This window comes from Trichomycterus rosablanca, chromosome 13 (genome assembly GCF_030014385.1).
Source record: "Trichomycterus rosablanca isolate fTriRos1 chromosome 13, fTriRos1.hap1, whole genome shotgun sequence".
In the NCBI taxonomy this organism is placed as follows: Eukaryota; Metazoa; Chordata; class Actinopteri; order Siluriformes; family Trichomycteridae; genus Trichomycterus; species Trichomycterus rosablanca.
The window spans coordinates 33294862-33322607 of NC_086000.1; the positions used below are offsets into that span (position 1 = coordinate 33294862).

Below are 27746 nucleotides of genomic sequence, written 5' to 3' on the forward strand. Positions count from 1 at the left end.
ATTATATTTCCATTTTTGGCATTTAGCAGAAGCTCTTATCCAGAGTGACTTACAGAAGTGCTTCCATACTGAACATTACCTTACCTTACCTTAGTTTAAGTAAACAACAGTCCAAAAACACAAATCTGCTAAAACCCTGTTAAAACCAATGAATAGGAATAAGAGCGTTAGTAAGTCAGTGAGTAAGTAAGTTAGTAATAAGGTGAAGGTTTTTAATCGTTTTTTAAAGACAGCGAGAGACTCAGATGTTCAGACAGACAAAGGAAGTTCGTTCCGCCACTTGGGTACAAGTACAGAGAAGCCTTGATGCTTGTCTTCCTCGAGTCCTGGTGGAGGATCAAGTCGGGCGAGACTAGTGGCTCGGAGGTTGCGTGATACAGAGCGGGGTTTGATTAGATCCTTATAAGGAAGGATGAGAAGAACATTAGGAACAATTAGGAATGAGTTTATTGGACGGAACACGTTGGTAGGGTGTTTTGGAGGAAGTTATGGAAGAGAGATTTACATGGTTTGGGCATGTGTAGAGGAGGGATGAGACTTATTTTGGGAGAATGGTGAAGAAGAGGAAGACCAAAGAGCAGGTTTATGGATGCAGTGAGAAAGGTCGTGCAAAAGGTTTGGGTAAATGATCCACTGTGGCGACCTCTAACGGGTGCAGCCAAAGAAGAACAAAGGCAGAATTGTCATGAAGTGTTATAACAACAATTAATACATGCGACTAAACACATGGCAAATAATTAACATGCAACCTAAGTTGAATGGCTCTCGATATTGAAAGCTATAATAGTAACTACAGGTTATGTCAGCACAGCGCTGTAATGACATTCATGTCTCATACAAAATTTATAGCAGTTTTATTATCGAGTTTAATAGTATATTACAAATTTGTTTATTTGTTTGGTATTTTGTTTGAACATATAAACGATTTGCCTCCATTTTTTTGAAGCAAATTTCTGCATTTCTATCATTTTATTTAGATTTGTTCTTGCTGTAAAGCAATTTACCTTGCCTCCTTTATATGTACAGTATGAGCTTCTTGTACATGCCATTCCACTTACCTAAAAAGGCTTTTGACAAGATTTTGGGGTGTGATTATGGGACATTTGTGCCTATATAGTTAGAGGTTAGACACTGATGTCTGATAAGAAGACCTGGCTCACAATCAACATTTCAATCTGTTCCAAAAGTGCTCAGTGGGGTTGAGGTCAGGGCTTTTTGCAAGCCACTAGAGTTCCTCCACAACAAACTTCTTTATAAATCTTGCTTTGTGCACAGGGTCACAGTTTTGCTGAAACAGGAAATAGGCCCTCCTCTAACGGTTACCACAAAGTTTTTTTTTTAAATAATTGATTTTCTACACCTTATGTGTTTCTACACCTTAATTATGATTGAATGATTGAATGTTTTATTTACTATTTTGCATCAGATGAGCAAAATAAAAGTCATGCACATTTCAGCATTAAAAACTGAACATTAAGAGCTGGTTTCATCAAAAAAAAAAAAGATGCTCCATGGACCTGCTGTTTGAACTGGTGCCAGTTTAGCTGTGGAAGCTGCACATTTCTATACATCTGAGGCAGCATCTCTTTAACATTTGTGCAGTCTGCTCATTCTTAATATCTTTTCTCCCATGTGGCTTGTCAGCACCTTCTGAAACATATCAGTTGTGTGCAGCATGCCGGCCACTTTCTCTTCCCGCCCAGCCTCCACATAATTGGATTTTAAACACAAACTCTGGAGAAATATTAAGCTTTATTGTGACAGTGCAGCAACTCCTTTTGCTGACGGACTTTTTCCTCTCAGTCTCTGTGGGTCGGGCTGTTAACCTGTGATCTGTTCGCTCAAATGCTTTGAAGTCGTGAGAAAGTTGTGCAACATTAGATTTTATTTCCCCCTAAACTAATCAAAACTCAAGTGCTGTACAGAGGTACCTTTGTCTTTTTTGTAGTGTTTATAGAGTTTATAGTGTTTTTATTTTCATTTAATCTGTTTTATTTTTTTTAAATAGCACAACTAATAATTTAATTACAAATCATGTGCTGACCCAGCTTGATTGTATTTTGTAAATATGAACCAATTTTGTATTTGGGCGGCATGGTGGCTAAGTGGGTTGCACTGTCTCCTCACAGCAAGAAGGTCCTGGGTCCTGGCAACACATCCAAAAAGGTTAGGCAGAAGCAAAATTGCTGTAAAAATGTTTATGTAATTTTTAAGTTACATCAATTTATATCATTCCACAATACACAGGTGAATTTATAGTAGAGGATCTACCAAAGGCTCCAAATTTAAGGCAAGCAAGGAATAAAAATCAGCACAAACAAGGAGATGCCTAATCAGTGTATGTCACAAACATTATTTTTATTCCTAAATTCATTCTGCCATTGCTTAAACGTATTGGTGACCCAATAGGTTGGCACCACGAAGACACGCTGCTCAATGCTGTACACCACCATCCTGTTGAGAAGTCGAGCGACGGGTATGCACCTGGAAGTTGCAAACGGAGGACATCTCAGTTTGTTCAAAGCTCCATATACTGACAAGCACATTGCATGTTGTTTCGTTCAGATTACTTTGTCCAAGCAGGAGTTATTACAGAATATTTGGGGCCTCTTCTGAGTGAATCTCCCTGTATTAAAAAGTCTTATTAATAGGAAAGCTGAGGGAACATGGGTAAATACGCCTCTGTCCCAAAATTTTTTTAGGGTGTTGCAGGCATAAAATGCTTAATTTGTTAATATTTACGTACAAAATACAATAAAGTTGATCAGTAAAAACATAGGAAATCTTTTCCTTCTACTTTGAGATGATCAGTTGACTGATCTAGTTTTTTAAATCTTGCTTTTTAACTGCATTATGCTTTTTTTAAATGTTTAAATTCAATATTAGTTCAGTTATTTCTACATATTACCTTATAGCTTCAATGTACCATTAAAAGTAGCTCAAATTAAGTTTATTAGTACAGTTTTATGATTTGCTTTTCAGTGTTGGTGTAATGGAGCTTTTCTAAATGGTTGTAGGTAAATTAAGCACTAATGATCTTATTACAAAATATTTATACCTTAACTGCAAAGTTGCATGATTGCATCATTAAGAAAATCCTATATAATGCAGCTCAGGCCAATTTCCTCAAAAACAATCAGCTATTACAAACACTGGAACATGTTTCATTACAAAGCCACTATTTACTCCACACAAACAATGAATACAAAGAAGATCCACAATTCCTGTGTGAGAATAATTAGGAGTATCGCCGTGTGGAGGCTTAATTAAATCCCAGAGAATTGTCTTGTTTCCATGAGGTATTGCGAATGAAAGAGGAGGCAATTTCTCACTGTTTGTTTTCTCACAGTGCACTCCGAGTGATAACCCAGCAAGAGAAATGTCTGCTGATGTGCCTAGCTGATGAACTGTGCCACACAATTATCTGCATTTTACATCTACTATTTTGATAAGAATTTGCAGCAGATGAACAAAATAGAAGTCATGCACATTGCAGGGTTTAAAGACGAATAAAGAAAAGATGCTCCATGGTCCTGCTGTTTGAACTGGTGCCAGTTTAGTTGTGGAACCACACATTTCTATCAATCTGAGGCAGCATCTCTTTAATGTTTGTGCAGTCTGCTTATTCTTAATATCTCTTCTCACATGTGGGAGACAACTATCTGCAATGTACATGTGCCTTACGTAACACTCGACATTACATTCACGTGTTATAAAGATTAGAAAGTATGGCTGGTACAGAAACAACATGGCTACAGATGATTTGGTTTAGACTTACATTACTTTCATTGCTTCAAGTTTTAGATTCTGGTTTATAGTAAATATGAATGACAATTGACTTCACTGTACATAAGAGGAAAGAGAATTTTGTCAAAAATGTAATTACAGTTTTTATTTAAATGGCATGTAGGAAGCCGCTCAAGTGGTGCAGTGGTAAAAACACACACTGGAACCAGAGCTGGGATCTCGAATACATCGTATCGAATCTCAGCTCTGCCATCCGTCTGGGCTGAGCGGCCACATGAACAACGATTGGCCTGTTGTTCAGATAGGAATGGGATATTAAAGCCGGACAGGGACTCTCTAATAACTAAAGCAATTACGACCTCTGCTCGCTGATTGATGGCGCCTGCACAGAGACGGGGAGAGAGGGTGTGTCTCTCTGTACACAATGCTGATCTCCATTGCACTTGTCAAAGTGTAGGTGACAAAATGCATATGGCTGTTGCCCACGTGTTGGAGGGGGCATGGGTTAGCTTTGTCCTCCTTAATCAGAGCAGGGATCGGCATTGGTAAAGAGGAAGCATGACGCAATCGGGCAATTGGACGTGCTAAAGAAAAGTCGGGAGAAAAAGGGGAGAAAATGCAGAAACAAAATATATATAGGAATGTATTGACATTTCAGCCAAGGAATTATTATTTTTATTTTTTAATGTATGTTGTATTAAAAAATTAGCCATTATTGTGTACACTTTTACATAATTGCTTTTTTCAGTGTAGTAAATGTGCTCCTGATTCAGCACCACTTGAATTAGGATAAAATGCTTCCTAAAGATAATAACTTCATCATTATTAATGGTAAGTGAAATATTTCTAGCAGCTGACTTTTTAATAGGAATAAAAATAATGAAAAGTTGTTCTCTTGTACATTTAGCCAGGTGTAATAGCAATGCTAACAAAGTTTACCTAAATTGTTTACATTGCTTATTGCATTTATTTCTCTCTATTTCATGACATTTAAGGTATTTAAATGTTATTTATGTCTTGCTAAGCTACTTTTTGCAGCTTTAAATGCTTGATATTTTCTCATCTTTCTATGCCCTTTTGTCAATAAGTGTTCAACCAAAGTCTTTTACTTCTGTGCTGATCTGAACCGATGCTAAACTAGTTTAATCTGATAATTGTTCTTCAGTTGTAGCATTTTTACAGCTTCAACAATATTAATGGTAATGAACTTAAGCCCAATGGATTTTAATCTCCATGTAAAAATACACAGTCATTTTAAAGGTTCTGTACAAGTTCATTTTGCTTCCCAAGGCACCAAAAATGTAAATGTGTAAAAGTGCCCTCCAATGATATAACAGTAGCCCTTAAAGATCAAGTTTGTACTTGTAATTGGGTTTAAAGGTACACTGGATCCTTTGAGACCTCCGACTAAAGGTACAAAAGATGTACTTTTGAGGACACCACTGTAGTTACGGTAGAGGTTTAAATCCTGAAACGTACCTCACTTTGTTCTCACTTTGTATCCAACACCTCAGTATTATACTGATAGTTCCTTTTGTAGCTAAATAAAGATATCGCTCTCCTAAATGGGCTTTTTTTAAGTGATTAATGATCTCAGATATAGTGCCAGATTACATCTTAAAAGTGGCTGTTAGGTCTCTTATGCTACCACTTACTTTATATTGTACACTTTTAAGTACACTATTATTAAGTGGTTTTACATTTCCAGTGAAACTCCTGCATTTGTACACCAGTGGTGAATCCAGGCTGAACTTAACATGCCTTTTGTCTTGTAATTTTTCTTACGTTCTACATCCATGATTAATTAGGCTCCATTAAAATATTGTTGTGCTAGACTTCATTATTATAAAGACTAATAAATTTGACTTCACTGATTTTAATTCCTCTATCTAATATTACACTATCTGTTTAAATACTCTATACATGTAAATTTTCTCCTAGGTACAAAAATGCTCATACTACCCTTAAAGGTACAGCAGAGGTCATTATGGTATTATTATGCGCCTTAAATAGGTTTGAAATGTATATAATTTTGTACAGAATGTATATAATTTTGTACAGAATGTACAAAGATTAAACTCTACCTTCAGTAGTCCAGTTTCAGAGCCTATGTTACTTTATTTTACTTCAGTTTTAATCAGAATATCAAACCCTTGCCTGAGCTGGTCAGATCCATCAAGGAAAGCAGTTGAAGTGGATCTCTTTGGTGCACTAATATATAGGGATGTAACAACACACCACAAGACAGTTAAAAATCGGTGCACATGTGCCACGATTCAAATCGGATATTCATTTAAGATGAATCGATATTCACTTTAAACAGCAGAGGGCACTGACGCTATTCACCTCGCCTGGTTGACGGCACTTCACAAAGTTTATTTATTTATGTGAGGGTACTTTCTTTATTTGTATTATTCATTTATTTATATAATGTTGGATTTGTTTTAAAATTTCATTTAAGTTTTTTTACACAATAAGCATTATTTGGCATAGTTTGTACCTACCTCAGAAATAAAAGGGCATTCATTATTAACATAAATAAAAGATAATTTTATAATAAATACAGTATTTTATTTATTTTTAAAGAGAAATAATAAATAGAAACTTTGTCATAATTTGTCTTCAATTTCATTTTGTTTAAAAAAATCGGGGAAAAAATCGTATCGTAAACCCAGTATCGTGAATCGTATCGCATCATGGGTAGAGTGTATCGTTACATCCCTGCTAATAAAGCATGCTAACAGCAACGTTAGCTGATGGTAACATTAGAGCAACACTTACTAATGACCACCTTGTCTTTTCCAAAATGGTTAAAAATATCTGTATTTGAGGGGGTATCACCCTGTTGTGTTTCTATTTGAAATTTACCGATTAGGCAGAACATTATGACCACTGACAGGTGAAGTGAATAACACTGATAATCTCTTTATCACGGCACCTGTTAGTGGGGGGGGATATATTAGGCAGCGAGTGAACATTTTATCCTCAAAGTTGATGTTAGAAGCAGGAAAAATGGGCGAGCGTGAGGATTTGAGTTTGACAAGGGCCAAATTGTGATGGCCAGACGACTGGGTCAGAGCATCTCCAAAACTGCAGCTCTTGTGGGGTGTTCCCGGTCTATCAAAAGTGGTCCAAGGAAGGAACAGTGGTAAACCAGCGACCGGGTCATGGGTGGCCAAGGCTCATTGATGCACGTGGGGAGCAAAGGCTGGCTCGTGTGGTCCGATCCAACAGATGAGCTACTGTAGATCAAATTGCTGAAAAAGTTAATGCTGGTTCTGATAGAAGGGTGTCAGAATACACAGAGCATCACAGTTGCAGGGCTGTTTTGGCAGCAAAAGGGGGACCAACACAATATTAGGAAGGTGGTCATAATGTTGTGCCTGATCAGTGTATGTTGGCAGAAAAGTTCTCTCAGTCTCTGTCATCATGCCAGTCAGTTTGTTGTTTGTTATTTGTTCCTTAAAACCTGCATATTTTTGGTTCCAATTCCCTGGAGATCTGCATTCTGGGAAAGTTTGTTTTCTCTCCGGTTCGTCACCATGGGGGAGATCAGTCTCTGAACACGTGCACTGTTAGAGATCAGTGCTTTGGAGTAGATGTTTCTGCATCTCTTTATGCCCTTGATTAATGGAGCTGCAACCCTAGCAGAATCCCCAAACAAGCTCTGATCTAACCCAGCCAATCAAACCATAAATATAAATAGGCCCATTTCCACAAGTCCCGACGTAATATGTGGGACTGCGGCGCAACAATTAAATTACTTCCCCGACTGTAACAGACAGCTTGTTTACTGATCCTGTTTGCACAAATTAAGATGCGAATACAAACACGACCGGCAGCATATTGACCTACCAGGCTGCTAAGTCTTAATGAGAATCCTCCTGCCAATTCGACTGCAGCGGGGGCCCGATCCTCCCTCCAGGCAGAGGGAGAGAAACTGCACCATATTGTGCGCTCATATGATCACTCATATTACTGAATGTCGTACCATCATTTTATATTACTGAAATAACTGCTTCTACTTCATAGCCACTTAAATTATAAGGACGATTAGATGCATGCTGAAGACCAGAAGTAGTCATGGAGAGTATCAATTTGTGTATTTATGTATTTATGTAGGAGGAAGTATAAGAAAGGGAAAACACTATGATCGCGGGTGCATGCTGTGTATCCCCTGTTAAATCTTCAACTACGCAAGTGTAGTGACTCACTAAATGAGATGTAATGAAACGCTCCCACTTTCACACGCAAAAACTGCACATTAGTCATCGAACAATCACATAATAACGTTATAAGATAAGATTCAGCGTGTGTGTGTGGGGGGAAAGGTCACCTTGTTTTTAACTGGCTTTATAAGTAACTATGTTAAATTAATAACAAAAAAAACTGTGAATCACTTAATGGATGAATCTGGTCATATAGGGCACAACTGATTCTACAAGGACATTTATTTGTTATACACGCTGTAGTGAGCACAAACAGTAAATAGGAAGGCAACTGAATTTTATAACCGCTGTTTGAGTAGCGTAGTGGGCAGAGCGCAGCTCGCATATTTTGGGACAGTGGTAGCCTGGTGGGTAGAGCTTTGGGCTATCAACCGGAAGATCGGCGGTTCAAATCCAGGCTCTGCTATGCAGCCATTGTTAACCCTGTCTGCTCCGGGGGTGCCATAAGATAGCTGACCCTGCACTCTGACCCCAACTTCCAAACAAGCTGGGATATGCGAAGAAAGAATTTCATTGTACTGTACATCTGTATATGTATATATGACAAATAAAGGATATCATATTATTATTTAGGCCTGGAGGGGCTAGGTAAAACATGCTAGCACAACAGAGCAGACATCCTGAACTTGCAAGTTTGAATCTCAGCTCTGCTACCATCAGGCCAAATGCAACAACAGTTGGCTCGTCTGAAAAGTGGGGCCACCTGAGGGTGTTACATCGTGACAATCGCTGCAATTACGACCTCTGCTGGCTGAATAGAAGATGTGTAATGGAGACTGGTGCACGATACAGATCTACATGTGACTCCGCTTCGTGTGGGTAAATAGAAGCGGCTGGCTACTTCACACATATCGATTAGTTGTGGCCTCCTTGGTCAGGAGTGAAGGTCAGCATCGATTCTCGGCCTTTTGGCTAAGATCAAGTGTAGGAGAGGAGGTAAGCACACAATTGGTGTTAAAAGTAAGTGACCTCTACGTGGTGATCATTTCAGCTTTAACAACAGCCACTCTTCTGAGAAGACTTCTCACAAGACATTGAAGTATTTGTAGCCATTCAATCAAAAGAGCATTTGTATGGTTGGCCACTGATGTAGGTCAATAAGGCCTCAATTGATGTTCCAGTTCATTCCAGAACAGTTCAGTGGGGCTGAGGTCAGGATTATGTGAAAGACACAGGAGTTTCTTTAAACCAGGCTTTTTTTCATGTCTCTATAGAGCTTGCTTTGGGCACAGGGGTACAGTCATGCTGGAACAGGAAAGAACCTTCCCTAAACTGTTGCTGCAAGTTGGAAGCATATTATTTCCATTGCATAACTGATTTATTACACTTGTTCGCAGTTGTATGTGGCTGAAGTACTCATTCAAAAACTTCTTCTCACCTACACAAAGAGGGTGGAGATCTGTATCGTGTTTCGTGCACCAGTCTCTATTACACACTGTCTCATTGTGCAGGTGCCATCAATCAGCCAGCAGAGGTCACAATTGAAGCAGTCATGATGTAATAACCCTCAGGCGGTCCCACCCTTCAGACGAGATAATCATTGTCCATGTAAGTTCCCAGCCTGCTGGTAGCAGAGCTGAGATTCAACCTTGCAAGTTCAAGATGTCAGCTCTGTCGAGCTAGCATGTTTTATCTAGCCCCTTCAGCCCCTTTTTAATTGTATTAAATCTCAATTAGATTCCTCTTTACTGTGTGTGTTCACTACAGAGTGTACACCGATCAGCCATAGCATTAAAACCACCACCTTGTTTCTACACACACTGTCCATTTAATCAGCTCCACTTACCATATACAAGCACTTTGTAGTTTTACAATTACTAACTGTAGTCCATCTATTTCTTTACATACTTTTTTGGCCTGCTTTCATGCTGTTCTTCGATGGTCAGGAGCCCCACAGGACCACCACAGAACAGGTATTATTTAGGTGGTGGATCATTCTCAGAACAACATACACTAACACACCACCACCATGTCAGTGTCACTGCAGTGCTGAGAATGATCCACCACCTAAATAATACCTGCTCTGTAGTGGTTCTGGGAGAGTCCTGACCATTGAAGAACAGAGTAAAAGGGGGCTAACAAAGCATGCAGAGAAACAGATGGACTACAGTCAGTAATTGTAGAACTACAAAGTGCTTCTATATGGTAAGTGGAGCTGATAAAATGGACAGTGAGTGTAGAAACAAGGAGGTGGTTTTAATGTTATATCGGTGTATAACGTAATATTCTTGTAGAACCAGTCGTGCCCTATATGACCATTCATTAAAAAGTGATTCATTATTTTTGAAGCCAGTTAGATATAAATGTATTTGCATAATCTTTTTGTCTGTAGCAGATGACACTCCATGTGGCTGGAAACAATAAAGCGACTTTATTTTTTTTTATCAGACTGTGTGTGTTTGTGTTGAGGCTCCAGGCAGCAGCTTGCATTTCGCGTGTCCACCAGATTTGCATGTCATTTTCCTGTCATGATCAGACTGGAATGTGGTGGATGCTTGACTGAGCAGCTGCAGTTTTAGAGTCAGACACGGTCAACTTCAGGTCTGAGGCGGTTGGAAATCTCCATTTCCACGCTGTACTTAGCTCCATATACTGCCAGTCAAATGTTTGAGGACACAGTTCCTGTTTTTTAAAGACGATGTTTGAGTGTCCGTGAGCCCAAACATTTCTGAAAGTGGTGAAAAATATTCCTTTTGTCAAGGAGGAAGTAGGTCTGTCTGTACTGCAACCTTCAGAAAAGTCATTCAATCTTAATCTAATCGGCATGCTTTTCAAATCTATCAGACTGAAAGGTTTAGAGGAGAGGCAGATCCAATCAGAGAATAATGTCCTCACATCAATGGAAAAATAAATACACACTTTCAGAGATGTTTAATCGAACATTTAAATTGAATTATGGTAGCAATGTCAGGAATAATGTTTAAAGTTTATAAGTTTTGCCAAATACATTTGGGGGTTTCGCAATTTCTCCATTTTTGAAAAGTACCGAAATTCATTTTAGTTTATTATAATTGTTCTTATTATATATTATAATTGTTCACTGTAGGGCAGTGATAGCTCAGTGGTTAAGGTACTGGACTAGTAAACAGAAGGTTGCCGGTTCAAGCCCCGCCACCACCAAGTTGCCACTGTTGGGTCCCTGAGCAAGGCCCTTAACCCTCAACTGCTCATCGTGTTCAGATCATTGTGTAAGTCGCTTTGGATAAAAGCGTCTGCTAAATGATGAAAATGAAAATGAAATGAATGAATGTTCTCGCAAAGATTATAATCTGAAAAATTTATACACACTTTAACAGATGATGAAGCTTAATCAAATTATGGTAGCAGTGTCTAGTTTGACGTTTAATGCCAGGTTCACACTTCATGACTTCACACTACACAACTTCATCTCTTGCACTCGGGAGGCTTTTCAGTCTATGTGGTTTTCACACTACACGACTGATCGGCGATAGGGGGTTTCAAACTACACCATCTATCATCAGGAGGAATCGCAGATGAGTCTGTCTATTCTCCCAAACTACGTTTTGTCACGAAAACAAACGTGAGAAGTGACGAGGGGTTTAACTATACTACGTCTAAAAATGCACGTCAACAATAATCAAGTGATCAACGTTGTTTGTGCGCTGATGTGCAGCGTAAAAGCATAGAGGAAAAATAAATGAATCTGAGTTGATTTGGCTACACGACCAGCATGGATTGTTCTGTAGTGAGTTGGAGGTTAATAAATATTTAAAATTTTTATTGGAAGGATAAAGGTTAAGCACTTTTGTGGTAAATAGCCAATAGCCTCTTAGCTTTAATGTAGCACTTTTTGTTCTGTAAAGAAATGAAATAGAATTGAATAAGCAGTGAGAATTAAAACATAATGTGTCTATTAAAAGTCACGTTTAGCTGTTAGATTCTATTTTAAACATCAAGGCACTGAGTCACTTTTCAAAACATTTAGAAAAAAAAATCCTACCGACAGTAAAGCTTGCAGTTTATGGTTAAAGGATCTGGACAGACAGAGGACAGAATGAATAGTAAGCTCTATAAATACAACAAGTCCCTATCCATGTTTCTCTGGCCGAAGGGTCGAGAGGAGCTGTCATCTGTCTGATGCTCCTTATCCATCATCAGGCTTTGCGCTCCAGTGACAGCAGCATGTCCTGAGGAAAATGTGCTCAACATGCACTCTGGGATCTAATGACAGCACATTCAAACACTGATGTCTTTAAGATTAACTGAAAGCACCTAGAGAACTTAATTAAACTGCTCTTTCCAGGTAAAATAGCTAATCAACGTTCTCATTAAACGTAAACACACAGAGTACAGTTTACGATTACACCATTAAAAGTTGATTTTTAAAACACCACAGTAGAAAGTTAAAGTGGAAAAAAAAGTCTTGACTGCACTTTGATTCTTTTAATGCTTTTGTACTAATGTGCAGATCATAATTACAGTTTTTTAATGCATTTTCTCCCTTTTTCTCCTGATTTTTTTGCACGTCTAATTTTTACCCAATTTACATTATGCTTCCTCTCTACTGGTGCTGACCCCCGCCCCGATTGAGGAGAGCGAATTGACACACGTCCCCTCCGATACGTGTACAGTAGCCGACTGCATTTTTTCACCTGCACCAGCCGAGTTAGATCCCAGTAGTAGTGGGTTAGCGTAATTTACCGGTGCCCCACCTGAGCATCCCATGTTGTAGCATTTTTAATCTAAATCTAAAAAAATGAGTCACTTAATAAATGAGTCAGATTCAAATCCTCGTTCCGTGATTGTGTTATTCCGCTGTAAATGGTGAGGAGCACAAATGTTTCCACCCTTGACAGTGGCCGGAGTCGTACTATAGTCCTGATCTAAGGTTTCTGACTGCTCTCTCAGGTCAGCTGTAGATATAAATGTCCTCCTTTATAGACCATGTCACACACATCACCTCACAGATAGATGGCTTTAATATCAAGCCAGCCAGCTTCATTCATCCCACGATGCTTATAAAAAGCCCTGTCTCATCAGATTTAAACAAACCCGCACTGGTTTCTACTGGTTTATAAGACCAGAATGAATCCTTACAGATGTAACACACAGCATCCTGTCATATAAATGTAAACAAACCGCCGCGGTCTGCGAGTGTTATGTGTTTTCACTTAAGAAACGAGGATGATTAGAGACTTTGTGATGGTATTCGTGAAGTTCTTCACCTCTCTGAAACATGATGGTGGACACCTGGCTTGTTTGACAAGTGCAGCCAGTGATTTGCATGCTGCTTGACAATCATTCACGCACACCTGGCTATGTGATGGCTCGCAAAAACAGCTTATTTGCATATTCATTCTTCACAATGAATTCCTAATTTGCCTTCTTGTTATGTGGGATCGCTGGTGCGTGGTGGTACGGTGCCAGCTTAAATGTTCCTCTCTTACCTTTTATACTGGACACACGAAAAAATTGTTTTAGGATCCGGTTTAGTTTAAAAATAAACATTTGAGGGGTGTGTGTGTGTGTGTGTGTGTGTGTGTGTGTGTGTGTGTGTGTGTGTGTGTAATAGCTGACCTGCTATCTACTATTAAAGGTCAAACTAACTAAATGATTGAATGTTACCCAGCCATTTTTGTCCTGTTTCACCTTTCTTTTGTTGTTTTTTTCCATTTCACCTTGGTCAGTATGGCACACTAACCTTAATAAATGTATTAAAAATGAAAGACAGAAACTGCTCAGCCAGTGAAACCTTTAACCATCTATATTCTTTCTCAAAATCTAAATAATCTAGAATAAATTGGGATAATAATACCTTAACAATGTGAGGCATTAATATTGCCCCCCTAAAACCTCTTCCACCCTAAATTTGTGTATAATTGAAATTACAGATGTGCAATTTTTCATGTTAAAAAAAATATATATACATGTATGCTTTGTTTCGGCCCGTCACAGTTACACTATATTACCAAAAGTATTTGGACACCTGACCATGAGCTTGTTGGATGTCTGTTTTCTAAAACAAATGCTATTAAAATAAAATATATCTCTGTTACAAGTTTATAATGAAGACAGGTGTCGCTGTATTAAAAAATTATTTTGTTATCAGAGTCTAGCAGAACAGAGATGTTGGTGCAGTACCGATATTGTAGGTGGTGAGCGGTGTTTTCTGGTGGTAGTGGTGGACATGGTGGTGGTGGTTTCGATGAACGTGGTGGACATCTCCGGGGGCATGGCCGTGGTGCGGGCCGACCCAGAGGCGGGCACATCCCCCACAAGGCGCACGCTGCCATTGATGCGGATGTTGGGGTTGCCCTGAGCAGCCATGTTGAGCACCTTGAGGCCGTTATAGTAGAGACCTGAGAGCTGACCCTGAAACGGCCTCTTGCGGTCTCTGCCCCCAATGGAGATAGTGGCCTGTGTGTTGAAGATCGTTAACTGGCGTCCTGAGACGAGAGCAGGGGGGGACATTCGGACAGAAAAAGATCAGGTCAGAACTGTACTCTATACATTTTACTAACACAGCATTATAACTTAGGGAGAGAGGGAGAGAGGGAGAGAGGGAGAGAGAGAGAGAGAGAGAGAGAGAGAGAGAGAGAGAGAGAGAGAGAGAGAGAGAGAGAGAGAGAGAGAGAGAGAGAGAGAGAGAGAGAGAGAACAAAACAGTTTAATTGTTTTAAACTAGGTCACCTCACAAAATGTCAAATGATGGGATGTGTAAAACTGAAAGGTCATGTTATAAACAGGGATTATAGGAAGCAGGGAATTAAAAGAATGACTTAAATAGGCTACATCACTACGAACACTGTGGAACATTTAACTGCATTACTGAAGTATCCCTGCAGACATGCAACTTCCAAAAGGAAATAGAGATTACGACTGTCTGACTGCACATCAGTGAATATAAATGATACTAGGGATGTAATGATGCACCACAAGACAGTTAATAACCGATGCAGAAATTCCACGATTCAAATCGATTTGACTTGTGAAATGAATCGATATTCACTTCAAACAGCAGAGGGCACTGGCACTATACACCTCGTCTGGTTGACGTCACTGGCGCTATACGCCTGGTTGCCAGATTTGGGGTTTTTCAGCCAAATCGGGCTTAATTCAAAATTGTTTTGCATAGTTTGTACCTACCTCAGAAATAAAAGGGCATTCATTATTTAAATAAATAAATAAAGATAATTACAAATACAGTATTTAATTTTATTTTTAAAGAGAAATAAAAAAAGAAAACAGTATCGTAAATCGCATCGCATCGTGGGTAGAGTGTATCGTTACATCCCTAAATGTTACATGCCGAAAAAAAACACCAACATAATGCATGGTTATTACAACAAAATAAAAAGAATTAATAATCATGGTTCAAATAATAATAAAAGAAAACTCAAAGCAGCCGCGTATCTCCAACATAAAGCATACATGAAAGATTCAGACAATTTAAGGTGTTATGATATTTTAGAAAGGTTTACAATGATTTTATAAAACATTTATATGCATTTTAAAGATTATATGTGTTGTGTTTTGTCTTTTGTACAGTTTATGAATCATTTTTAATTAAAGAATAATCAGTTATATATGCAGTTCTATAGATGCATGTATGACATCTCGTGAGTGATGAATGTAAAGAAAACAATATTTAAGTGAGATTTGACTTGGCATTGGTTAAGTGTCATGAGTTCAGGTTGACAGAAATTAAATCTGAGACTAAAAAGTGAACAATGTCAGACATTATTAAAAATATCAACTTTGGGTAAAAAAGAAATAAAAAAATAGCAGAACAGGAACTAAGGTTACTTTCCTAACAATAGTTTTGTCTCTGTTCTTGTGGCTTTATTGAGAACAGATTTGACCCAATAAAAATAAATGATGTTCTTGACGTCTTTGTATTCTCAATGTACTTCACACCACAATGGCTTTGTCCCAAACTGCATACTAAATACTAACTGCTTTAATTCCTTCATCAAGCACAGTTTCTTTTTTATTTTGTTTATGCATTTTCTCCCTTTTTCTCCCCTTTTTTTATCCAACTGCCCGATTGCGTCATTCTTCCTCTCCACCAATGCCGACCCCGGCTCTGATTGAGGAGAACGAAGCTAACCCACGCCCCTTCTGACACGTGGGCAGCAGCCGTATGCATCTTATCACCTATACTTTGACGAGTGCATATGCGGATCAGCACAGTGTACGGAGAGACACACCCTGGTGGCACTCTTTTCCCATCTCTGTGCAGGCACCATCAATCAGCCAGCAGAGGTTGTTTTTACAGCTGTGCCACCTGAGCGGCACAGTTTCTTTTTTTAACATTATGTGTAATATATGTTTAGTATGCAGTTTAAGAGTAGACAATACTAGCAGCCATGTTTACTATTAATTTTTTTTATTAATTTAAATAGGCAATTGGCTTTCTCTTAATTCCAGGTTTGGTAAATTATACTGTAATGCTAAATCCATGTTTTTGCATTCACTCCACCTGCATTTTACATTCTCAATTATTATTATTGCAAATTCATTTATTTTCTAAGGTGTTTTCAAATTTTCTGACATTTTTACACACACAAAACTCTAGTATTGTAGGGCCTGGCAACATAAATGCACATGCATTGTTTAAAACATAAAAAAGTAAAATATAATAAAATTAAAGAAAGTTTAAATTAGTTAATATGAGCTGAATTATTGATGGAATATTTACATGGCAGTATGAAGGTTAAAGAATAGCGGCAGTTACCTTTCTCTTGTAGCCACTCATCTACAGGCCGGTGATATTTGAATGGGATTTTCTTATTTGCCATTTGCAACCTCTCATTATCGTTGTTGCCTTTAAAGTTTAAAAGAGAGCTTTAAAACTCAGTAATGGAAATCAATTATTCATGTACTGTCAGTATTTAAGAAGATGTTTAAATATGTTTAGAAAATATTTAGACAAATTGATTTATGCTTTATTTGAGCTTGTTATGAGTTGATTAAATTCTGCTGGCCTTCATTCGAACTGGAACAAGAGGCTTATCATCATCATCCTCTAACTGTATTAGAATTATTAAAGTGCTCTCATTGATCTGAGACCAAACTAAAATAAATAGATGCATAATGAACACCAGCAGCTCAAACTCCTGTCTGAAATGATTTAGATGTATAAAAGTCAATTAAACATCATTTGCTGTAATTTGCTAATTATCCAGGACAAAACATTCATGAATGTACTTTTATCAAAACTTTTATCAAGCTTATTTGATGTTGTTTATGTCAAACAGTTTACATTGATAGTTTAAAGTTATGTCATTATTGCATTTAACTTAACATAGTAAAACACAGAAACAGCAGATCAAGGTTCAACATCAGAAACTGAACATGTGCAGACCGAACAGCAACTGCTTTTGGTTTCCAAACCTGTGTGGATCAGGTGAATGTTGGACGTAGGGTTAATACATAAAGCCAAGTTTGCCAATAGCCTTCATTTTAGTTGGCCAAATTAAAAGATGGCTAGAAATTTGGTAGACATTTCAAATATATCCTTCATGCTGATTTAGGTGATGGAATTTCAAATCACTTATCCAGTCATTCTCATTTAATGAGTTACAATAAGTGCAAGGTGGGAATACATTCAGAAGAGGGGGGCAATCCATAAAAGTGCAACACACACCAATTTATTTATACCTAGGAGTAATTAAGAGCAGACAGTCTATATTTTGAATATTTTAATCTAGTCGTATCCAACTACCCTTCCTCTATACTGTTGCTGACCTCCACTCACACCCCCTCCAACACGTGTGCAGTAGCTGACTGTTTCCTTTCACCTGCATGAGGCGAGTTTACATGTGGATCAGCTTTTTGTACTGAGAGACACACCCTGATCACATTATCCCTCGTCTCTGTGCAGGCGCTATCAATCAACCAGCAGAAGTCATAATTGTACCCCCCCTGAACAACAAGCCAATCATTGTTCGTGTAGGCTCTTAGCTAGCCGGGTAGCAGAGCTGAGATTTTAACCGATGATGTCAGGTCTGGTGTTCTAGCTAGTTTTACCGCTGCACCCCGTGAGCGCCCCTTTTGAATGTTTTGATGAGTTGGAGGAAACCACAATATTTGGAGAACATCCACATGGACCAAGGTATAACTTGCGTAACTCTTTGCGGCAGCTAGAGACAATTGGTAAACCCTGGTCCCCAGAACCTTCATGCTGTGTGGGACCCCAAGTTTTTTAGTAGTAAACAAAATGGTCTACAGTATATTCAACATGATCATTTCAAGAGTTCAAGAGAGGCTTTATTGTCTTTTCAGCTATATACAAGTGCACACTGAAACGAAACAAGGTTCCTGCAGGATCAGGGTGCAACACAGAGCACAACAATACAATATACACAGTGCAGATAAAAACAGTACAATAAATACAAAGACCTACCATAAATACAAGAAACATTTTTTAAATTTTGTTTATGCATTTTCTCCCTTTTTTCTCCCGACTTCAGCGCGTCCAATTGCCCGATTGTGTCATGGTTCCTCTCCACCAATACCGACCCCTGCTGTGATTGAGGAGAACGAAGCTAACCCACACCCTCTCCGACACGTAGGCAGCAGCCGTATGCATCTTGTCACCTACACTTGACAAGTGCATATGTGGATCCGCACTGTGTACGGAGAGCCAGCCAGCAGAGTCCCTAACCGGCTTAATATCCCACCCCTATCTGAACAACAGGCCAATCGTTGTTCATGTGGCTGCTTAGTCCAGTCGACAGGCAGAGCTGAGACTCGATATGATGTATTTGAGATACCAGCTCTGGTGTTCTAGCATGTGTTTTTACCACTGCGCCACCTGAGTGACACAAGAAACATTTCTAATCTTAAAGTAATTGAGAAAGTGTAGTGTTGGCCAGTACATGGTACTGAGTAAATGATAAGCAAAAACATATCCTGATATACAGTTAGCAGGCTTTTATAGCAGCAGAGATATAAAACAGTAAGGTGCACAAATGCAATATTGTGCAAAGATGCAAGTAATATAGTCACTATATTACACAGTAGTTGTATGTATTGAAGTTGTCAAAGTCTAGGGAACAAGACTGTGTAGGTTTTGTGTGTGGTCGTGTGTGTGTGAGTGCATGTTCATGTGTGTGTGTATATATATACAGTATATACTGTATATATATACTGTATATATGTATATATACAGTGGGGCCAAAAAGTATTTAGTCGGCCACTGATTGTGCAAGTTCTCCTACTTAGAAAGATGAGAGAGGTCTGTAATTTTCATCATAGGTACATTTCAACTATGAGAGACAAAATACTTTTTGACCCCACTGTATATATATATATATATACAGTACAGGCCAAAAGTTTGGACACACCAGCCAAAAGTTTGGACACACCTTCTCTTCAATGTTTTTTCTTGATTATTTTTATTTTCTACATTGTAGATTAATACTGAAGACATCCAAACTATGAAGAATTATGTAGTGAACCAAAAAGTGTTAAACAAACCAGAATATGTTTTATATTTTACCAACTCTACCTCTGCACAACCCAACTGATGGTCTCAAACACATTAAAAAAGCAACAAATTCCAAAAATTCACTCTAGACAAGGCACAAACATTCATTGAAAACCATTCCAGGTGGAAACCTAATAAAGCTGGTTGAGAAAATTTCAAAGAGTGTGCAAATCTGTCATTAAAGCAAAAGATGGCTACTTTAAAGAATCTAAAATATAAAACATATTCTGGTTTGTTTAACACTTTTTTGTTTACTACATAATTCCATATGTGTTTCTTCATAGTTTGGATGTCTTTAGTATTAATCTACAATGTAGAAAATAAAAAAAAAAATTAAGAAAAACCACAGGAATGAGAAGGTGTGTCCAAACTTTTGGCCTGTACTGTATATATATGAGTAATTATGTGTCACAGTGTGTGTGTATATGTCATTAATTAATTAATGTATGTAATTTGTAATGTTTTACATGTACCAGTTTACTGGTTGTTGTATTTTTTTAATAATGTAAAGTCAGACACATAAAGACAAAACGCTTTGAGCAGGACAAGAAAACTGGCAAATAAGGTCAATGTGAGCGGTCAGAGGTGGGTCAGTGTGTGCTGGTAGACGGACCGGAGCACTAAGCAGGCAGGTCTTTAATGATCAGACTGCATGGCTTGTCTCAGGAAGCTACAGTAATAGGAATTAATAGGGCATGTGTAGCATGTGAGGAGGGTTCAGGCTGAGTGTGAGAGCACTGATCTGAGGGGGAAAGAGAGAGCAGACGGTGAGAGCAGTTAGGTCACTCATCACCATCACAGCATGCAGGTGTCATGACCTCTCTCTCTCGTCATCTATCTGTTTCTTTTTTCTTTTCTTTTCAGTTTTTCTTTCATTTCCCTCTTCACACTTATATACACGGATGATTCTAGTGCACTATCATGGTTGATGTCATTCCCTGTCTGTTTTCATTATTCATGGCTAGCTGCTACCTTTCCTGTTCCTCCACCCACTCCTACTTCAAACGTTAGAGCAAATAGCAAACACACACACAGTCTCCTGAGTGTCCCCTCGTCTGTAGGAAGGCAGGAGGCACTAAATAGTTTTCTAAGCCAATCTACATTTGCAAAGCACAGTTTACAAGGTTTTTAAGTGTGTACGTGATCATTTTAGCCAATTCAGTATTTATTTTGTATTTAGTTTGTTGCTGCATAGCCCATGCTGACACCTGTCCACCGCTGAAAGCACCAACAATGTACACGTGAGCATCAGAACTGGACCACGGAGCAATGGAAGAAGGCGGCCTGGTCTGATGAATCACGTTTTCTTTCACATCACGTGGATGGCGCCGGGTGTGCGCGTGTCCCTTACCAGGGGAACACATGGCACCAGGATGCTTTGGGCAATGTTCTGCTGGGAAACCTTGGGTCCTGCCACCCATGTGGATGTTACTTTGACACGTGCCACCTACCTAAGCATTGTTGCAGACCATGTTTACCCTTTCATGGAAACTGCATTCCCTGATGGCTGTGGCCTCTTTCAGCAGGATAATGCGCCCTGCCACAAAGCAAAAATAGTTCAGGAATGGTTTGAGGAGCACAACAACCAGTTTGAGGTGTTGACTTGACCTCCAAATTCCCCAGATCTCAATCCAGTTGAGCATCTGTGGATGTGCTGGACAAACAAGTCCGATCCATGGAGGCCCCACCTCGCAACTTAAAGGAGTTAAAGGATCTGCTGCCAACATCTTGGTGCCGGATAACACAGCACACCTTGAGGGGTCTAGTGGAGTCCATGCCTCGACAGGTCAGGGCTGTTTTGGCAGCAAAAGGGGGACCACAATATTAAGAAGGTGGTCATAATGTTATGCCTGATCAATGTATGTATATACAGATTCAAAAAGATATAAAAAAAAAGGATTAAACCAGTAGACTTTGTGTAAATTGATCTGTAAAGCCAAAGTAGGAATTGCAAAATAAAAGAATGTACAGGTGTGTGTGTGTGTGTGTGTGTGTGTGTAAAGTGACTATGTACAGATTAGGATATTTACTTAGGTAGAAACAGTACACTCTGTCTACCTATGTAAATGTCCTAGAGAGAGCGAGAGAGAGAGAGAGAGAGCGAGAGAGAGAGAGACTTGTGTTGTTAATACTCACACACACACACACACACACTACAGATGCAAAAATGCTGAACTATTTATTTTCTGACCCTCATACTTACTGTGATCCAGACCAATGATTCCCTAAAAATACCATTTCCAACACCTGCTTCAGTCCTGCTTCTCCACCCTTCATCAACTCCACAGCCGTTCTCCCCGGGGGCCCCTGTCTAAAACCCACCTCCTTACAGAGCCCACTACAGCTAGCTCAGATCATCGTTTATGCTAACGTTTGCTTCAAACCAACTGAACAAGCTGCTGATTTAGAATAGATAATTCAACACAAGGAGTTTTTTTGTACCTCCAAATGAAGCTACACTTTCCATCCCAGACTGGATGAAAGTTCAGTTCTCAGGCATGTTCTCGGGGCTCCTTCTTTGATCCACATGAAGGGCCTGACACTGACGCAGACTCCTGAGGATACGAGTCGGTCTCTTTGAAACTGAAAGTTTTAACACAGCCACAAGATCATGCACTGCCAGGCAATAAGGGTCCTGCTGCGATACTGCGCTTTTTAAAATGTGTCCGAGGGGCACCGCAGAACCACCGAAAATTCTATTTTATTTAAATAAAACAGGACTATACTGAAACGGGTTAACCACCGACTGAGTGGAGAGTAGAGAGGAGCTTCTCATCTGAAATGTATAGAATGTCTAGAAACTGTTACATGAAGCCCAACAAAACTATAATAATGCGACTGACAGCTCAATTGGAATGAAGATTCCATATACCTACATGTAAGGTTATGTGCATTAAGTACATTATATGGTCAAAAGTATCTGGACGCCTCACCATGAGCTTGTTAGACATCTCATTTAAAAAACAAATAGTATTAAATATAGTGAGCTTTATGTTATCTTTCCAACTATAACTACCACAAAACCTGCTTTAAACTCCGATTTGTTACTTCACACCCCACTTCATGCACATAGACACAGTGGGGCCCTTTCCTAAATTTGTGCCAAATTGTTATAGCATATACACAGATCAGCCATAACATTAAAACCACCTCCTTGTTTCTACACACATTGCCCATTTTCAACTCCACTTACCATATAGAAGCACTTTGTAGTTCTACAATTACTGACTGTAGTCCATCTGTTTCTCTGCATGCTTTGTTACCCCCCTTTCATGCTGTTCTTCAATGGTCAGGACTCTCTCAGGACCACTACAGAGCAGGTGGTGTGTTAGTGTGTGTTGTGCTGGTATGAGTGGATAAGACACAGCACCCCTGATGGAGTTTTTAAACACCTCACTGTCACTGCTGGACTGAGAATAGTCCACCAAACAAAAATATCCAGCCAACAGCACCCTGTGGGCAGCAGATGGACTACAGTCAGTAATTGTAGAACTACAAAGTGCTTCTATATGGTAAGTGGAGCTGATAAAATGGACAGTGAGTGTAAAAACAAGGAGGTGGTTTAAATTTTATGGCTGATCGGTGTATATACGCCTGTTTGCAGTAGGTGTGCCTTAAACACCTGGATTCAATCATTAGGAAGGGTGTCCACATATATTTGGATATATAGTGGCTGCTGTCTCATAGGAGAGCTTCTTAAACGTCTCCTGAGGATCTTCCCCCTGAATCTTCTCCGACAATAAGAATGGGAGCGTTTATCCATGGATCCTCAGTGGTTTGCTTTAATTTGGGGATTAGAAGAGCAGTTGATATTGAAAGCTTATCTTCTGCTCCCCGACGGAGAGGTTTATGAGGTCAAGAGATTTTGGATTTGATATGTGTAATTGTATTTGGCTCGGAGGAGTGTGAGTTTCATATCTAAGTAAGTCTTTAATCTTCCTGCAGTGAGTGCTGTTTTCATGTGTGTAACGTATTCAGGTTCTGTTATTCTCCGTAACGTGAGCAGTTCCTTCTACTGCTGAACGCTTCTCTATCCTCACGCACAGACGAGTCGTAACCGAGCCGTTCCATCTGCTCTCCCCCTGCAGCTTCTGAAAAGACAGGCCGCATCCTTTAGCTCATACGCGATGCCCCGGGTGATTCCTTGTCATCTCGGCGAGCGAGCTGGAAGACACTGATGTGATCCATCTGATTACACATGATGTGAGGTCGACACTGTGCGCATTATGTACCAAGATGCTGACTTGATATGGTTTTTCTCATATCTGGAGGTCGCTGCGATACGTGCAGGTTTGTCCTCTGCCTTCATCTCAGAAGATATTATGTGAAGAGAAAGCGCAATAGCTGCATTTCCATAAACACCACGAGTCAAAATGTTCTGCAGAAAAGGAATCATGCAGGTAGCTGCACACATATGAGGAAATCTTCAGAGAAAATCCTCCCACTGTCTTTTTTTTTAATTTACACAGAAAAGCATAAATATCAACACTTCATGGGCAAAAGTATGAGGACACTTGTCTATGAGCTTGTTAAGACAACACATTCCAAAACACAAGCATTAATATGAAGTTTTTGGAAAGGCTCTCCATATCAAAGTCTGCTATGCTAGAGTAATGGTTCTTCTTATCAGCTGGGCCACAACAGTGGCCCCAAGCTCACCATTAGTGTCACATACATCAATATTATATAGGAGAATTGGCCTATTGCATAGTCACAAGCTGCACATGGCCTCCAGGACACAGCTTGAGAACCTGCTAACTTAAAATCTAACATTAGTTTACGCCAGCCATAAGTTCATCCTTGTTCAACAAGGGACACTTAGAAAAGTCCAACAGTAATGAGCGTGACCTTCCAGACCACCGAACAGACCTGTAATAACCCTCATGCTTTATTAAATTAATGACAGGGTGAACTGAGAGCCTGATCCTCAGCTCTTACACTGTACCTCTTCAGTAAAATTAGAGAGGTAGGATGATGTTAAATATGTGCATGTAGGAGACACTATGCTTGAAATCCACATTAAAGCATTAAATGTGATTTTCCAGCCTTGGCCACATGGGACCTCGGAATATTGTTATTGTTTCCAGCCGGCCGTTTCCAGTAACTCTGGTTAAAAAAAAAAAAGCACTTACCATTTCCCCTCCTACGCAATGGAGAAAATCCAATATGTTTCTGTCGTACATGACAGCTTTCTAAATTATTCTGTAAGCTGATGGAAAATAAATAAATAATAATAATAAACAATAGTCACACTTGGTTTCTGTCTGTGGATAACGGAACAGACGCTGGAATGTGTGTGAGAGCACAGAAAAGCTTTTTCACATCACAAAACTACCATTAACTATAAAAAAATTATAGCAGAGAACAAACAAACCAAAAAAATTGCTAGCTATTTATATAAACATAAAAAACAATAGAGGAAATAAAGCCTGACTTAATTTACAGTATATGCTTAAATTAGAGAAAAATAGAGCTTCATGTTCAGTGCAATGCCAGATACTGAAGCCATGTGAACCCACTCATGTCTGCACTTGTTAATACCCGTCTCAGTGATGGCTGGCTGTGTTGCAGAAACATCTTCTGTCCTGTTCAAATCTAGCAGAATCGACTTGTGATGACATCTAAGAGTTGTATCAAATATTTTTTCCTGGTCAGAAATGTAGCCTGGCGGTTAAGGTACTGGACTAGTAGAGATAATGTCGCTGGTTTAAGCCACACCACTGCCAGGTTGCTACTGTTGGGCCCTTGAGCAAGGCCCTAAAAATGGGCGAACGTAAGGATTTGAGTGAGTGTGACAAGTGCCAAATTGTGATGGCTAGACGACTGGCCTTAGAGCATCTCCAAAACTAGAGCTCTTGTGGGGTGTTCCCAGTCTGCAGTGGTCAGTATCTATTAAAAGTGGTCCAAGGAAGGAACAGTGGTAAATCGGCGACAGGGTCATGGGCAGCCATAGCTCACTGATGCATGTGGGGAGTGAAGGCTGGCCCGTGTGGTCCGATCCAACAGACGAGCTACTGTAGCTCAAATTGCTAAAGAAGTTAATGCTGGTTCTGATAGAAAGGTGTCAGAATACACAGTGCATCACAGTTGCAGGGCTGTTTTGGCAGCAAAAGGGGGACCAACACAATATTAGGAAGGTGGTCATAATGTAAGGTAGTCATAATGTTATGCCTAATCGGTGTATATATAATTAAAAAAAAAAAATGTTTTTATTGAACTGTCATGTCATGATGTAACAGGAGAGGTTCATCCCAAGACTGTTGCCGATAGGTGCCAGCATATAATTGTTATGTATGACTGAAAAACCCGAACTCAATAATCAGCAGAGGTGTCCACAAACTTTTGGCCATATAGTGTAAGTTTAAAGCTGAGTGAATTTCATATTAATGCCGCATCTAAATCTCAGTGCATGAAGTGAATCAATGAGAGATTTTTCTTTAGTGAGAGAGGAAAACTGGCACCTGGAGGGCTGCATCTTTTGCTCAGCCTCCCTGATGGCACTGAAATGATCCAGCCATTTGAGTGAAGTCTGAAAGCCTGCACCATTGTCACTAGGGTAGAGAGGAATCGCAGAGCCCATTGCACACGTAATCGCCTGCCATTTTCCCTGCTGCCATTCGCTATTACCCAGTCTGGGACTAGACGCTGCCAGAAAAGAAACAAGGACATCAGAAAAGCCCGACGCAGCTATAAAGAAAAACTAGCGCCCGCCATGTCGGGGTGTCGTGCTGTGCGTGTGTGTCTTTTCCTCTCCATAACCTCTGGCTCACGGAACCACTTGAACAGAGCATCATCTTTAGGAGCCTGACACGCTCTGACTTGTCAGGTTGAACTGCAGGGGTGTGCGGGACATGCTGGGATCGTAACTGCAGTATGATGCACATCTGCAGCAATCACATCTGCTTGGCTCCTTTATATTAGGTGACTGTTCATGCACTCTGCCTTTGTCAGTTTATTTACCTACAGAACTGCTCAGATCTTTATTCTGTCTACCTACAGCCGTGGCTTTGATGTCTCTCACTGAATAATTCATAAAGTCCACACATTTCCCCAATCTAGTCATATCCAATTACCCAGTTGTATTTTTCATTCAATGCTGTGACCCTTACCCTGACCTTATCCAACACTCGCACCATCTGGCATGTGTGTAGTTGTCAACCACTTCTTTTCACTGACCAGAGATGGATTAATACAGAGAAAATCTCTGCAGTATTGTGTACGCACTGCACCCCATTATTCACCATGTCTGTGCAGCCACCTTTAACCAGACGAAGAATCCCTCCACCCTCTTTCCCAACAGACACGCCCGGTTGGTCAACAGAACAGCTGCTTCATCCAAGTGCCACATGTCTAAATCATTTCTTTTACTATCTTGCCCACTAGACTTTGCATCAATGTCATTTGCATCATTTTTTTTTTTTTTTATGGTTAGCTTTATGTGATACTTGTTAACCTGGAACATTTCTGCACTTGACGTTAATATTTGAGTCTCTTTGCTAAACCACATTTTCCACACTAAAAGCACATGATCTCTCTATGTTGTGAGAGTGTATGCATCCACTCAAACAGCCAATAAGAATGTCTACAGGTTTGTCAAATGGTCTGTACCTACTCCTGAGTTCAGATTTCCCAAATTATGCTATTAACCATTATAGACATTTAGTGTTTGAAGTGGTTGCTAACATTTTAGGAAAAGGTAAAGATTTTATTATTAATAATGTCACTTATTAGATTCGGGCGGCACGGTGGCTCGGTGGGTAGCACTGTCGCCTCACAGCAAGAAGGTCCTGGGTTCGATCCCCAGGTGGGGAGGTCCGGGTCCTTTCTGTGTGGAGTTTGCATGTTCTCCACGTGTCCGCGTGGGTTTGCTCCGGTTTCCTCCCACAGTCCAAAAACATGCAGTCAGGTTAATTGGAGACACTGAGTTGCCCCATAGGTGAATGGGTGTGTATACGTGTGTGTGTGTGTATGGGTGTCTGCCCTGCGATGGACTGGCGCCCCTTTGCTGTGTTGCTGTGTGCCTTGCGCCCATTGAAATGCTGGGATAGGCTCCAGCACAACACACACAGTGTCTTACACACACACCACACCAAACATTGTGCATACAGACTCAAGTAAATTGTTCTCACCTACGTCTAGTTTTTTTCCTTTAATACCTTGTGTTATTTTACCCAGTGTTTTGTGAGGAGCCAGGTCATGATTATATATTATTTTTATTATATATAATATTAAATCTCAGATCCAGGAGTGACATACCATAACTGACCCTGCGCTCTAACCCCAAAGCTGGAATACTTTGAAAAAGCATTTCATTG

At 39.7% G+C, this 27746-nt stretch overlaps 1 protein-coding gene across 4 annotated transcripts in view; it reads right to left on the reverse strand.

Annotated features, from left to right (window-relative positions):
* nrxn3a (neurexin 3a) overlaps positions 1 to 27746 on the reverse strand; it is a 383783-nt gene that overhangs the window by 39614 nt on the left and 316423 nt on the right. For 2 of the 4 annotated variants that reach the window (XM_063007913.1, XM_063007912.1), the window contains 2 exons: positions 16675 to 16764; positions 14079 to 14383 (listed from right to left, as the gene is read on the reverse strand). In XM_063007913.1, the coding sequence (XP_062863983.1) occupies positions 14079 to 14383; positions 16675 to 16764 (395 nt within the window). The remainder of the gene's footprint in view (positions 1 to 14078; positions 14384 to 16674; positions 16765 to 27746) is intronic. The other 2 variants (XM_063007914.1, XM_063007915.1) reach the window with 1 other exon arrangement.